This window comes from Carassius auratus, chromosome 11 (genome assembly GCF_003368295.1).
Source record: "Carassius auratus strain Wakin chromosome 11, ASM336829v1, whole genome shotgun sequence".
Taxonomy (NCBI): domain Eukaryota; kingdom Metazoa; phylum Chordata; class Actinopteri; order Cypriniformes; family Cyprinidae; genus Carassius; species Carassius auratus.
In genome coordinates this window covers 15,555,524-15,572,089 of record NC_039253.1, presented here as the reverse complement: position 1 = coordinate 15,572,089, position 16,566 = coordinate 15,555,524, and the positions used below count along the sequence as shown (strand labels likewise).

Here is a 16,566-nt window from a genome sequence, read left to right as displayed (position 1 = left end):
TTATTTTATTAATTATTTCTTTATTATCAATTATTCAGTGTGTAGCAAACCGTGGTGACTCTATCTGTGTGTGTAGGGGGTGGAGAGAGGGAGAGAGAGGTGCCCACGCACGAGACACCCCCAGCCAACAGACGCGCGCGCGCAGCAGCACTTGGGACTCGAGGCATAACACGAAGCTCACGCGCAGGACGTCCTACAGACTTAGGGGATAAAGTTTTACTGTCTTTACCTTTCCTCTTTATATTTTTTGTGTTTTAACCGTACAATGTGAGAAGAATGGCCGGGACAAGGTAAGGTTCAGTCTTTCTTTAAAGAAAAGTAAGCAAGTTTTGACACGAGGGGTTAGCGCGGTGTCTTTTAAACGTTTGCTGCTCAACTAAGCTACTAAGCTCTGTAACATTATATTAATTATTACTTTACAGGAAGCCGCAAATACAACTTAATTTTCTATAAGTCGCCTATAAATCAGTATGAGGGAAAAAATGGAGATTGTGTGAATGACGCGATAATTTTCCCACGACTTCACGACTCACGAGGGTTCAGTCATAAGTGATATTTTGCTCCGTTTGCTGTTGTCGTTTGTTCAGTCGTGTCATTAAATCATTATCTATTCCGGTGGCCAACTTTTTCAACCATATGTATTTGATTTGAATGGACTTCTACTGTAAACTCTCGCTCACAGGAACCTGACGATCCTTGGTTGTTTGGACTAGTATTCCAATCACTGAAATCTCAGTCTGGTCTCATCTGATGCGTGAACAGATAAACTACTGCACTGTTCGCTGATCTTGAGACGTTTGAACAAAGCAGGTTTCACAACTTTGCAACATTTCCGTTTTTGACTTAAATTACAACATTACCTCTTTTTAAGCTTTTAAGTTATCACGCCAGATATTTAAATAATTCAGGTAACTTACTATCAAAGTTAGCCTTCATCCTCAAGGTCTTCTAATATTTCACTTGCTTTGAGTTCAGTAACATCACACAGGCTCTAGTGAGACTTAAAAGTTTTATATATAATTTTATGTTATGTAATTGTGTGGGGTTTTTTGTTGTCACAACCATGATATTTACAAACCATCATACAAAGTATAAAAAAAATATTTGGGATTGTTAGAATGTTTTTGTTGTTGTTGTTTTTTATGAAGGTATTTTTAGATAATTTCCATCATTTTAAGAGTAGCAGGTCAGTGGCACCCAACATCATAGAAAAATTAGTAGCTAATCAGCTACACAGATGGTATAAAAAATATTTTGTCATTGTTGAATTATATTCTGTGCAGCTGTGGTGTACATGTTCAATACATGGTGCTTAAATTAGAAACCAATCCTGTATGCTCAATTCATTCATACACTAAAGTGCGGGATTTGGCAATATTTATAATAAATATGTATGGCATAGTGGTTCATTATTTTTGAATCTGAGTATGTAAACAAATGCACATATTGTTTTATGATTGTGATTTATTATATTATAATTCCTTGATATTTAAACTACACTTTTTCGATTTTGTGTCCCATTTTGTTCCAGTAATCAAAAATCAGTGTTTTATGAGATAGTGAATCTGGTCTAATTCACAAGTGCTATAGTCAAATTTTCTTAATATTCGCTGGTGGTTACAGGAAACCACCAGAACCCTCTTTGATATCCCACAAAACCTTTGCTGTGGTTAGACACACTGAAGTCACAATGTGAGCTGGGGACACATGTTGCGTTTACTGGTGCTGCACTGGTGCTACACAGAGCATCTGTTAAGCTAAGGGTTACAGATGTTCGAATTAATTAAATTCATTAAGTTAAAATGTAGTCTGCCTTCTTTTTCCACCCTGAGCTTGATTATGACACAGATGCTGAAATGTAAATAGATGAAAAGAGGTGGCTGAAAGACTTCAACTGTTTGATGTAACACACTACCAAGCTTTGATCAGCCATAGTATTGATGGCTCTCTGTTCCTCTCTCCAAGTTCCCCGTTCAGAAGCTGAACAGGGGCATGACATCGGACACTTGATGCTTTTTGAAGCCCCGTCTCTGTATAACTGAAGTTTAAAGCTTGTATAAAATGCTTCAGATGGTGTTGTAGATTTGCATTACTCTGAAGAAACTCTAATGTGATTAGAGAGCGTTGATGGGCACTTTTGTGATGTGTTCCAGCTAGTGAGTATAAACGTATGTCTTGACAAGCTGAGGTTTATTTTTGATCCAGAATGGGATCTTACAATAGGATGTTTTTCCCCTGTTTGCATGTCTGGTACAATAGTGTGCAGACAAAGGGAGGACGTAGCATTGTGACAGCAGTTTAGCACCAGTGTTTTAACAAGACCTTTGAGCGCAATGTGAAAAGCATCCAATGGCCCGTCTCCAGCGCTCTGCCTGAGGGTGTGCCTCGCGGGCCAGCGAGCTTTTCTATTCCAGTTTTGTTTGTTTTTTTAAGTCAGATCAGATGTAGTCAGATGATGATGCTGTTCTTTTGTATCAGTGAATCAGTGCGTCACAAATAGCTATGTGGTTTTAAAAGAATACAGTGAATTTCAGCTGTCATCTGTGTCACAGTTTGTTTTTGTTTGTCTGGCAAAGACATTGACACTGCATCACTTTTGAAGGTGCATTGATTCTGAAAGAATTGCGCACAAGAAAAAAAATTTCAAAACAGACTAGACTATTTTTTGGGGGCTGATTTGGTTGAGTGATATACCAGACTTCTCCAATCACTTAGTCCACTAAAACCCTTTTCTTCCAGTCTGTCAAATTCACATTCAGATCGGCCTCCAATTATCAACCGATGCATAACCCACATTCCCGCACACCTTTTATTTTGTCTATTATTTTTATCATCTGTTTTACTCATGTCACAATATGCTTTACATGACAAAATTAATGGGCTAGCAAATAATAGATGGATTAATAGTTGCATTCTTTATTTGGAGTCTTTTGAAACACCTTTATTAGTATTAGTGTTATTTGAATTGTTTTATTGGTATTAATTAGCTTTCTTATATCTCATCTCCTGTGTTTGTTCAGGATGGGGCACTTAAAATGCAGCTGTTGACCCCATCTCGACAATTTGCACCGTTAATGTGCTAATCTTTTGCAAGACTTCAGGCCTTTAGGCAGAAAGGATTATTTTTATCTTGTCCTTACTAGGACATCCTTACTAACAAACGTTAACAACTCCGTCAGTTGGGTATTCAGGGCTCCCATTCCCATCTCCTAGGAGCTCGCTTTGACAACATTGTCCTTTGAGGTGGTTAGGTGACCTCTGACCCTCCTCCCACCCAGTCATCCAGCATGACCCTCAACACTGAGAGGATATTTGATGTGTTGAATTTGGTATTTTTAAACACTTAAAGTAGATGGTAGAGATTGACTTGTTGCCTGTGTGACTCTTACTGGACACGTTATGATAAAGTCATCATATACTGTACAACAGGAATAATCAGCTCAGGGAACAGTTAACCTCTTTTTATCTTACTGAATCTGTACAGTTGTCTGTGTATTTCAGAATGAGATGTTCATTCAAAAGAGGTATTGATACTGACGTTGACAGCTGGTAGTAGACAAGCGCCTCTGTATTTAAGCACACATCTATCCTGCTAACGTCAGTGTATCTCACCCCCTCACACATGTCCATTCATGTCTCACTGTTGCTGTCAGTGTGCTAGTTTGGCCTGAATAAGGCCTTTGGGGTTGTGTGTGTGTGTGTGCATGGCTGCAAAAAGCAGGCTTGTCAGATTTGTCCCCTCTAGAAAGAGGTTTTATTGTTTTACTAACGCAGTTGCTGTTTGGCAGTTACAGACTTCCTGCCTGCAGCAGAAGTCTCCGGCAGCAGTGTCCACTGAGACAGGAAGTAGATCAGCAGCAGTGCAGACAAAAAAGTCATATAGTACATACAGGCAGTGCATCTTCCCAATGAGGTCAACTTTTCTTGCTTTATATAGAAAGAATTCCCGGAAAGGGGGTTGTAGTTCAGCATCTCAGACCCCTTATCCTTACCCCAAAGCCACACACCCCCTTAGAGGAACAACTCGCATTCTGATTGGGCACTGGTGTCGTGAGAGCTTTAATTGTAAAGGGGGTTGTTTCAAATGAATAGAGGCTGATGGTTGCGCTAACAATGCTCTCCATTGTCATGTGCCCATTATCCATTAGTAATGGGTGGAATTCTCACGTATTGTCATGCATATGATACTGACTTACAATTTGGCTAGACTATTTGATGCCCTCTGAACCACAATACTTGAGTACTATCTGCTTTAGCTATCATCGTCTCGGGAAAGGCAAGAGACATTAGCCATATGATTTCCGCAATTACACTGCATAAAAATATAAAGATTCTAAAACGAGATAAATGTACTTAATTTCTTAGAAAATTACTAGCTTAAAAATAAATAACTTAGAAATGAGGTGAATTTTTATTTCATGCAACCTTAAAACATGTTTAGATATTTATGGCAAATAAGTTTTTTTTGTATAACTTTAGGAATATTTCAGCATCTCATGATTATAAACAAGAATTGTAGGTTACTCATACCTGTGTAATCATATTGTCTCTTGTTTTTAAACCATATTATCTGTGGTTTTCTAACACCGCACCTCTTGACAAGCTGTCAGTGTTCAAAAGTGTTCAACAACTTATTTGTCACTACATTGCGAGTTGTTTGTTTCAGATCTGTACACACTGGAATCTGTGCCACTGTATTAAAAGTTTAGTTGTCACTACCTGAATTTTAAAGTTTGAAATTTAGTTTTTTTATGTTAATTTGTAATGCAATTGTCACTTCTGTAAATAACCAGCTGGAATTACATCTGTGCTTAGCTGCAATGTGTACCTGACCATTGAAATCCACTCAAACAATGAATAGATCTTTTTAAGAAATCCAATATCCTATAATTTGGAATTATATATATATATATATATATATATATATATATATATATATATATATATATAAATATAAATCTCAGTAAGCTGCTTTCAAAAATACAGCTGTCATAGGATTGTTTTTGTAGTAATTTTTAACTCTAGTATAAATTGACAACACTTAAGAGCACCACCACAAAATAATTCGGAAGATCTGGTTTTGATAAGGATAGGCTTATTTTATTATGTCTTATTCTATTTAATGCTGAGTGCCAGTAGTTTTATGTTAATTTTAATGTAAACAAACAAGTGATTTGTGTTTTTTTTCCTCTCACATTTTTTATAGTGTAGAAGACTCTGACCATACCCAAATGTTTAATTTAACAATTATTATTCTCTTCTTTTCTGGCTTTCAGCCATTTATCAGAATCATTCCTGTAACTAGTCTGTTAACAGAAGGCCTCAGTTCTGATGAGTTACCCCCAAAGATAAATAAAGCCAGGTGGAATAAAAGTGAAACAGACGGAAGCGTCTGTATCATGACCTGTGCTGACAAAGGCCTAGTCTGCTCTTTAAGATGAGCCAGCCGGCACTTTATTCATTACTGTGTATCAACTACATATTCTATGAACTAAAACCCTGTGTTTAGTAGCATGGGATAAATGAAGCATTTGCATGTAACGGAGGGAATAGAAGAAAAGTATCCACCCATTTTCATTCAGCTACTGTCATTCAAATATGTGAGAGTACAGTTTTTGCATCTAACCTTTCCTATTATCACCGGAATGAGTTACCTTACTTAACAGAGCCACAGAATTCTTTTGACGGGTGCAGCAGTTTGTTTTTTGTTGAATAAACGTGCACTGCATGCTCTTCTCTATTTCAGAGGCAGGGCAGGGTCCTTCCATGTGTGTTCTGTTTGTGGAGCTACGCCTATTGTTTGCTTATGTGTGTACTCAGCTGACACTTCATTCATTTGTGTTTGAGAGTGACACAGCATGGTTTCTGTAATCAAATGCACCAATAAAATAAGTTTGAAATAGATTGAGGTGAACATTGATTTCAGTTTAAAACAATTGATATGTTTTTGTTTATCAAAGGAAGTAAATATTTTTTCATGCCACACCTCATTGAAACTACGTTTCACTCAGGTAGGGAAATTACCCCACCTGTCACACAATTTGCATGCCATACCACCATATTGAATGGCATTACATCACCACAAACCCCTTTCATCGGTTATTGGCTGTTTTGCACTTTTTATGCTATTTAGAGTTCTAATAAGGTGTCTAAGTCAAAGGCAGGTTTTTTTTTTAAACACTGGCTCGGCATGGCCAATGCTTGTCAAGTGTCAAACTCAGAATAGTATGTTATTGTTTGGCCTGGCGTCCAACTTTATGAGGAGTAATTGGCAGCTAAAAGACTTTGGCACAGAGAATTGTTGTTAAAGTTGTTGCATTTTTCTTTACTTTTAGAGTGGTTTCGGGTAGTCTAAGTCAGAAACACCTTAGGTGGAATTTCAAAATTGAGGCCCTAAAAAAGCACTGAATAAAAACGGCATTTGGCCTCGTTTTGGAACAATGGATTTAGTCCATTATGTCGTTGTTTTTCAGTGCTTGGAGACCAGCCATCTTACAGTTATTTTTAAACAATGGTGCAGATTTCTAGACCTCAGGAATTTGAATGATTTCATTGTTTTATGTATTGGGAAAATATTTGACATTATTAGACACTTTCTAAAAATATTTCTTCATACAGAACTAGGGTTAAAAAGAGGGTGAATAGCCTTTGCATCAGACTCCCATGAATGTTGTCTTTTTTGGTGGTATTAAACAGATTTCTAATGCCCAGGAATAACTGCTGGTAGAGAATAGCTTTTGCAGAACCAGAGTTAAGAGTTAACTTGAAAAAAGTTTATTACAGACAAGAAGTTAACAGGATGGGGATACTTATTCTTATACAAAAAGATTTTCTAAAATGAAAAGAAAAACATCAAACAGCATTAATTATTTCTGTTATTAATTTTAGAGTTTTGATTTAATTCTGTGAGGTTATTTTTAAGGATAGTTTTTTTTCTCTCTGCATGTTAAACACACGGTTGTTTGTTTGATTTTCACAGTGGTCTTGGCAGTCAACCCTAATACTTTCTTATGCAACTTTTCACATTCTTTCCATTTAATTTTTTCACATGTATACAAATCTGTTTTCCTGATTATATGATGGCAAACATTTGAGTTTGATGAGGAGGATTTTAGTCTTGAGGATTCTTTTGGAGAAACCGAATGCTTCTCTAGAGACGGTGCGAATGAGTGAGAAAAGGGTGGGTGGAGTTCAGCACACAAAGGCTCCAGTTTAACCGCTCTTCAATTACACAGCTCCCACCCATAAAGCTCTTGATCTGGTAGCAAGAATTAGTTTGTGCAGAATAGACACTACCGGACAGAATTCTTTGTGATCAGTAGCATTGCCAGCTTTTATAATTAATTTTTTCAAATTGTCAAATGTGCACACACCCTTAGGATTAATGCATCAACACAAAACCAATGCATTTCCTCAAGTCAAATGCTATTTCCCTCAAGGAAAGGCTCAAATATTTAATGGTGATAATGAAGGTAAAATGAAATGATCGGTATATTTGAGACAGATGGTGTCCCAGCATGTCTCTGCTTAGACACAGTCAGATCTGTTGCTTTGCTTTGCATTTCCCAGCTTACCTGGCACCATCTGTATCGTAGTCCCTCATGGCCACTGTATATCTACATTTGTTTGTATGAAGATGCAATGATATGTTAACATATTTGGTACTTGTTGCTTTTTCAAATGTAAAAGCCAGAGTAATAAAAAGAGTTGGATTGTGTTACATTTCAAGCACCTTTGAACAGGTGGGCTGACTATTTCTGATCCTGAGCCACAGCTTGGGTTGAAGCCCAGGGAACAAAAGGACATATGGCTGTGACAACGCACAAGCACCCTGTTCACTCTCTGACCAGTGGTATAGAGGGCACATGGCAGGAGAGAAAGAGTACACTTTTTGTGGTGTGAAACCTGGGCAAACGTTGACATGCCTCACTGGAGTATCATCAGACCATGCTAAACAGCTGAAGAATTGAAAGAATCATTTACAGTAGCTGTGTCTGCACGTCTAGACATCAGAGACATCATATTGTCTCTTGTTTTTTGTTTTTTTTTTGTATGTAAGTGTTTAGTTTACTCTGGCTTAAACCACTTAAGATAAATATCAGTATTTTGACTACCTCAGATTGAGTCATATCAAGCCATTCGCTGGTTTAGGTGGCAGAAGCAATTTCACCGCCCAGGACAGATAGTCTGAGCTACATGGCTTAATTTAGCACACTTAAGATTCTCTGCATTAAGAAACTAGATCAAAAGAAACAAAATAGGTTTCTCAGAGGGGCAGCATGACCCAAATTAGCTGCATTAGATTATTTTTTGTTTAGGTCTCCATCAGATGTCACTTTCTCCATGGAGTGGCAAAGATGTCTAGCATGGTCAGAATTTTTGGTACAAAGATTAAACATGAATAGATGAAACATTCACAACAACATCAATAGCATATAACTGGAAAACAAACGGAATAAGTCTGCATGAAAATGAAATTTTCTGTGTTATTTATCACTGCTTGGTTACAGTTTTTGTGTAATGTCAAGTGACTGGTCAAACATGTTTTTAAACTTTCTACATCTTAGTGTCTTGTGTGTGATTCCAATACAATTGAAGGGTCTTAAGTCCCGCTTTTTTTTTCAATCCTGTGTCATCTGTAAATAATTTAGCAGTCACATGACACACTAAGATGACTTAAAGAGTTCAGACCACGACAAGCGCATCTGCTACCAGATGGGAGAACTTATTTGTCTCCTGATAGCCTGTGTGTGTGTGGGAATATATGTGAATGCTTTCCAGCTCACAACTTTGTTTCCTCGGCTGTATCTGCAGATAGGATTAAGGGTGTGCTGAGCCAGCATTTCTGAGCATGCACTCTCACACATGGCGAATCTCTCTGTGGCTTTGGCCTAATTCCCTTGATAACACATCCATCAGATAACACTTAAGAGATTGACCATAGAGCCCAGCCTGTAATTTATAACAGTGCAGCTGTGCCATTTTGTTGATTTGATTTACTTTGATTCCAATGTACCATATTTTGTTTGGAAAACAATCAGGGTCAGTATTATGACAATAAATGGGTTTTGCTAGCTTTTTTGTATACTAAAATGAAATATGATTTAAATGGTGATAATGCTCTCTCTCTTTCTCCTCAGCGCTGATTGGGTGGAAATCCTTGAGCCTCGTTCGCAAGAGCGTATGTACGTGAATTTGGCCACGGGAGAGTGTGGTTGGGACCCACCCACCGATGTGCCCGTCCGCCAGGCTGATGGCAACCAGTGGTGGGAGCTTTTTGACCCCCAGAGTGGCAGGTTTTACTACTACAACTCTGCTGGCCGCACGACCGTGTGGCACAGACCACAGGGTGCAGATATTGTCCCTCTGTCTCAGCTCCAGGCCATGAAACGCAGCACTGCATCCGAACGAAAGGCTGATGGGGGTACTAGGGAAAATCAACATGGGACTCAGTCCACAGGGAGTCAAGATAGACGCACCCCTCTACCACCCATGGAGCCCTACACTAAAGAGCCTGAATGTGCCAGCAAAGAGCCTAAACAACAAGAAATGGACAACAGACAGAAACCAGACATCCACAGCGTAGACAACAGCAAAGACTCACTCAGGTAGGCCTCTGAACTTTCTCCGCATGTTATCTTGAGTCTAGCCGTTTATGGTTCCTAAGAAATAACTGGCCTTAACCAGAGACCGATTATCTTCAACTGCTGGAATATCACTCTGTTTTTCTTTGAAACTAAAGAACCCTCTGGGCTCAACTGGCAACACTTGTGGCATACTGTTGATTACAAAAATTTTCTATCAAATATTACTTGGGGGAAAAAAAACAAGGTTACTTTGAGAAATAGAAGTAAATAGGGCCAATTTTTTGAGGAGTTAGAGCAGAAATTACTTGTGTTAATTCTTCTTTAAACTTGTGTACTATTTGAGCTGTAAATTGTTTTAAATCATTTTTGCAGTTGTTGTAGGGATTACAACAAAAGTTGTAACGTTGGAAAGTTTAACCACATATTTCACACTAAATTCATTTTAACATGTTAATGTTTTGTGGCTATACCACTGAATTTGTAAAAGTAGTAAAACAGGCAAAGGTAGGAATTTATATGTGGGAATTGAATCAACATTATGCCACAAATGCTTTTGATTGAGCAAACTATTTACTAAACCCATGTATTCCTTTAGCATTTGTTGCTGCACTCCTTGTGTTTGTCATGTACTCGTAAGGCAGTCATTTAGATAAATTGCTTCCAAATGTGAAAAGTTGACATTTCCTCATAACCCTAATTATCGAGTTCTTAGTGAGAGTTAGTTTGTTTCTTCCCCAACCAATCAAACCACCTTCATAACCAGATTCCAGTCATGACAGCTCTGTTTCACCTGGCAACTGGGCTGTGTCTCTGCTATTTCAGTGCCTTATGCTTTACCAAACTACAATCCTTTGGCCATTCATTCTTTCCTAAAACAATCTCTGAGCCCCACCAGATGAAAGCTGCTGGGGTCGGGGCCCAGGGAGAGCCAAACCATTGTGGTTCGAACGTGACTGGACTTTCCCCTTTTCCCGCAAAGAAAAGCGCTCTTGAGGCCATGGTATACATTATCCAGCATATACAGTGGCTCTTTCTATTTCAGGGAAATGTTTAGCAGGGCACTCGTTCTTTCAAATCCACCCATGGAAAAAGAGTTAATGGAGTCCAATATCTTAACTGTGGGATCCCACTGTAGCTTTGGAGGATTTTGAAATATTGTGGCTGCTTGTGGCACGACTTACTTTTGTGAGTGGTGAGTGCTATGAAGAGCTGTCCTTTTTCTTTGCTTTAGACACGCATGACTGCTGTCTCTGAGAGGCCCAACATTTTTAACCGTTTTGTAAAACTAGTAGGGCAACAAATTTTTGACCTTTAGGTAAAACTAGAAGGGCAACAAACCACTCATCTCCCACCTCCTGGCCTCGAAGTGTTTCAAACCTCTCAAGCAACTGTATGGCTCTCTTGGGAACCCCACACATCTAAGCCTCCTTACGGATGACTCACATTTTTCAAAGGTCATACGATGTGCCCAAAACAATGGACAGCTGTGTGTGAAAGAACCAGAGACCATAACTATAGCTTTATGGGTGCATTGTACCTAATTTAGCAGTATGATAATATCTTAGTTGTTTTCAAAAAACTTCTGTGGGTTGTGTGCAGGGCTGGGAGATACATTTGATATTCATGATACAATATATGCCACTGTTCAAATGTTTTGGTTTTTAATCTTTTGAAAGAAATTCATACTTTCATTGAGCAAGGATGCGATAAAAAGTGACCCTTCACTTAATGTTTGATCAAAAGTGACATAATGTTACAGAAAAAGTATTTCAAATGAATGCTGTTTAACAATAATCAAATAATTCTGAAAATATGTCACGGTTTCCACAAAAATAATAAAGCAGCTATATTTAATGAAATACTGTATTTACTAATAAAGCCTTGATAAGACATTGATGAGAAAACATTTAAAAAATTCTTACTGACCTCTAAAATTTGTGATTTTGTGGGCAACATAAAATCAGTCTGTTAGTTATTGTTGTATAGCTATAAATTATGTAATTTAGTAAAAAGCATTTCATGCCTAGGTCATTAATACCTATATATTTGTTTATCCTGGAAGTTTGTTTGAAATTATTTCCTCTGCTGAAAAATATTAAGATATACTGTAGCTATATTGCATAGCCCTAGCTGACTTGCAGAAATCATAAAACAGGCATATTGTTATGGCTAGTGAAGATTTCAAATTATATTCTATGAAAAACAAATGATTTAGGTATATTACCACCCATGGAAAGAAGATATCCATGTTTGCTTACACCAGAATAAAGCAAGGTAATTTTGCTAAATTGCTGTATAATTATTATTGATCTGTTGTGGCACGTTCTTTGTTATGGTTTCATGCCTCAAGGGGAAGGAGTCTCCAATAACAATTTCAGTTTTTTGTCCATCTAAAAATAAAAGCCAGGGAGTGGTCATAAAATATCAGCCTGACAATGATCCAAATAGCACCATCTGTGTTATCATATGGTGTGTTTGTGGTAAAAACAGCTTCCCTTGATTGATGAACAAAAAAAGTACTAAATCTGGGCTTCATCACACTGCCCCTCCAAGACGAAGTCATAGTATGGACAAGCAGAGCTTGACTCTAGTAAGAGAGAACCCTGTAAACAAACATATACACACTGGCACACACACATACAACGTGATTGTGTTTAAATGATGGATGGATGGCTGGCTGGGACGGGGGTGTTTCAGTTTGAAAGTTATTAAGTGTGGGGAAACAGGAAGCTTACGTTTTCCACATCTGCACTAGAGATCACAAGGGTTTATTCAACAGTGTCAGTGTTATAGCATTCAGCCGTTTAGTAGGTTACCATGGCGAGAAGATTGGTGATTAGAGGACACCTCTGTGCTTCCTTTGCTGTGTGATGGAATGGTGTAACGTAACCCAGGGATGACCTGGGGAAGTTGTGAAGGGGTCATGAAATTCTTTTGTCCTGCAGGCGGACCCCAGGCCGAGTGGCTGCTATAGGAAGACAAGGGTTTTAGTTAAGCACGCAAATCCCCGAAGACCAGCTGTTAGGGTTTCCCATAGCATGAATTGGATTGGGATCTAAGACATTAAATTAACACCCAGCCTAATACAACCTTCTCTTTGTGGACAAATGATTTAACAGACTTTGCTTTGTTGGAGTTCAGTCAGATCTGAATAGTATTGATATTTAGGGTTAAAGACAGATGCCTTGTATTATTGCATGATTTTCAGACTTAAATGATTCAGGGATGGAGTTGATGATAACTGCGACAATGTTGCATGCCATAACATATATAACATCTGTCATTATGATAATGGTATTTATGGGGATTTCTTAGGTGCGGCTGAAAACCGCCTTTGTAACGGCTTGGTTAGATACCAAAAGTGAAAGCTGTGAAAGAGAAACAACACTTTTCGTGCCAGTCATGTGCACCATATTTTCACTTGTGTCATGCTCACGAGGTTTATTTGATTTAGGGAATGTCTGGGAGTTCAGAAATAGCCGATATTGCAAAAGACATTTCAAATGAATTATGAAGTCTGTTTATAGGCTATGGCTCATGTTTGGAGTGGAAAGGTCACCATTAATATCCTAAGGGAGTATCGCTCCAGGGGCATCTTGGATTTCAGAAATCATTTGGGCTTTCTGGTGCTTCTACATTTAAATGGTCATAAACATTTAGATTCCTTAAAAACACACAAAAAATAACTCAGTCAGGCTTTGCACTCCATGCCACACGTTTTGTGTGTTACCTCAGTCCTTTACTCTGAAAACTAGATTAGTGGCCTAACACAGATCATCTATGAAAGTGGAACAATTTCAACCGTCTTTTGTTTTATTTTAGTCGTGCCTTTGGTGTTGCTTAAAATACATTGAGAACAGACTGCTGCCTTGATCCACTGGCTTCACTTTAAACACAGAGAGACGCAGAAAGCCTAGTGCAGGGCTGGGATTTCTCTAAACCAGTACGGCCCTTTTGATTTGCTGAGTTTCTTTACCTTTATGATTTTTTATATATTAATCTAGTTGACCAAAACTGTGACTCTCAACTTATCAAACATATTAAAATATTCTAAACAAATTTTCACATGTTTTGGCCATGGTTTTGTGCGCCTTATGCTCTGTACAGTATGTTCACTGTTCATGAGAGAAGAAGCAGTTTTCACAGATGTAACCAGAGCTGTGAATTCTCATGCTATCTGTTTTCATATCAACAGATGTAGATTAGTGCTGAGATTCCAGAGCCATCTCATTGTCCATATGCTGAGCCGAGCCATTTTGACTGCCTTTTCCAGAGGTCACAGAGAGCAGAGTGTACAGCATTAGCTCGGAGTGAAAAATACGATATACATGTTTCAGGAAGTTGTAATAAACCATAATATTTCAAGTAAATCGAAGTATTGGGATTATTGCGAAATTGTGTTGATGTAGGGATCCTAGTGATTCCCACCCTGTTAGTGGCCTGGCTTTATTGCACTTAATAATTAGAATTATCTGCTTAAGTTGTTCTCACGTCTTTTGAGAGCAGGGTGTGGGTGTGAGGATGGGCCGGTCACGTGTGCGGTATGTGAAGAAGCTAGACCCACTGGCTCAGTAATGAGAGGTGTTCAGCTGTCCACAAACAGCTGAGTCCTCTAGATCTTCGTACACATCAGTTTTGCTTCATTGAGCAAAGTTTGAGTCAAATGAATCATTCTGATGAAATAATACATAATACATAATACATATTACATTAATACATATACAGTACTGTTCAAAAGCTTGGATTATCAAGGATGCATTAAATTTATCAGTATTGGCAGTAAAGACATTTCTAATGTTACAAAAAAATATTGAACTCTCTATTCATCAAAAAATATATATTTTAAATGTTAATATTTTAGAATAGTACTGTTTTGACTGTATTTCTGACTAATGACTACAAAAAAAAAAAAAAAAAACTTAAACCAGATTTTGAATGGCATATATGCATGTGTATTTATGTTGCTTAGCTTTTCACATCTGTTGAAAAGATGATTTTCAACTCTGAGTCATGCTTCAGATTTTTGCTATAGGCCACATCTCCTCTTCCTGTCCATACGATGAAAATAGCCCATTATGTCAGTTTCTTCCTCTTTAGTTGGGGAAGAGTTTTTGGACACGCTGTCTTGATATTTTTTCTGATACTGATGGAAAGTCCAATGCATTCACAAGTATAATGAGGTTAGACACATTTCACCCTGCAAAACTCCTAATCTCTTGCCTCTGCTAGGACTATTAGACACCAGACGGCCTGGGACGAATTGATCCTCCCTGACTAGTTAACCTTATTTTCCTCCTTGCCAAATTAAATTATCCAAAGCGGCTCTAAAGGATTTTAACTTGCTTTTTTAGTTATGCTGGCCTCCTTTTTTCATGACTTTAATAAAATGTGTGCTTAAACTGTGTCATCTGTAAATTGGCAAAGGTGCATAGGTTTAATGAATAAGATCTAAATAATCTTACCAAAGAAAAATGTAGAATTATCTTAATTTTTTAAAAGACATTTATTTTGTGATGCATTGATATTTTAGGTTGTCTTTCGTTCAGTCTTTTTGGTAGCAGCCACACTCTCTACCCACAAGGATCTTATTATGGAATGTTATGGTAAGAAAACCATTGCCATGGCGCTTAACAACCATGCATTGTACCGCTATTTAAACAATCCCGATGCCTTTGAGTGATCAGTGGAAGAAATGCCAACGTTGTCTAATACCAACCAAAGCAGCCTCCCATGACTAATCTCACACTCTCTCTGGTTCTCTCTTCCGCTCTCATTTTCCTTTTTTATTTTTTTTATTTTTTTTTATCTCTGGTGCATTAATAGTCACAGTACTGTTTTTTTTTTGTTTTTTGTTTTTCTCACATAGAGTATGTTTAAATACAGTTGACGTGTGTTTGTGCCATACTTTAGCGTCAGGGACAAGAAGTCTTGGCTGCTGAGGTTATAGTATTAATTTTTTTTGTGTGTGTGAAAAATTTAAAGATATATTCAATAAATTTGGTAATTTTTCAGTAAGCAAAAAATGCTAAATCCATGTCTTTGTAAGCTAATTGATATATTGTATAATTGTGGACAAATTATTGTAATTATTTTGTTAATTCAGGCCATGAACTCATGTTAAAATGATTTATTAATAACTAATTAAACAAAGATTTTAAAGAGAAAAATCTGATTTCTATTACAAAGTGCTGTCCTCTAATTTCCGTTCACTAAGAAATTCTACAAAATGATAAACAACATGCTAAAAATAAATGTTTCTACTACTTGAAAAGCTGCTTTGAAACAACATTTTAAATAGTGATAACGTCTCACAATATTAATATTTTTGTATTTTTGATCAAATATGCAGCTTTGGTGAGCATAGGAGACCAAATCCTTCCCACCTCAAACTTTTGAACAGTAGTGTACATTAAATTATCGTTTGCATTTCTGAGGAACGTTACACAAGTGCAGCAGTAAAATTGGTGCTAAATCTATATCTGCATTGGTATTTTCTCTTTGTGCTGTGAAGTTTGTCCTTTGAACTCTTTAACAGTCATTCCCTGTGGCAGGAAATTGAGCTGCCTGCTTGCTCACATCGGCAGAACTCGTAAAACAACAACACATTGAATCTGTCGGCCTTACATAAACATCTCTTCTGGATGTTCAGTGTCACATCCTGGAGACCCAAATCTACATTGAGTGTTTTCGGTTTTGCATATTCAACATTCAAGCAAATTAAAATCACTCTGCTGTATTGTTAAAGTGAACTTGTGAGGATGTTTTGTCATTGTGTCATGCTAGATGCCGAAGGCTGAATTTCTTAGGAAAGAGCAGCTACATGTTTACTGTCTTTTCTTTGGTGGGTAACACTTCCAAAGCAATGCCCCTCTGTCACCACCTTGAGAAAACCAACACCATCTAAACACTCACACTCTGTGATTCAAGTGTCAAGTCTCTTTATCAGTGTGACAGACTTTGAATTGTTGTTTGTCGTGTT

The 16,566-nt window shown here is 37.7% G+C and overlaps 1 protein-coding gene across 1 annotated transcript in view; it reads left to right on the top strand.

The window, feature by feature from the left end:
* The first annotated feature begins 72 nt into the window (after positions 1-72).
* Positions 73-16,566, top strand: part of LOC113111172 (rho GTPase-activating protein 39-like) — a 28,267-nt gene continuing 11,773 nt past the window's right edge. Inside the window, exons 1-2 of the mRNA XM_026275676.1 lie at positions 73-290; positions 9,141-9,608. Coding sequence (XP_026131461.1) covers positions 277-290; positions 9,141-9,608 — 482 coding nt within the window. The 5' untranslated portion in view covers positions 73-276. The remainder of the gene's footprint in view (positions 291-9,140; positions 9,609-16,566) is intronic.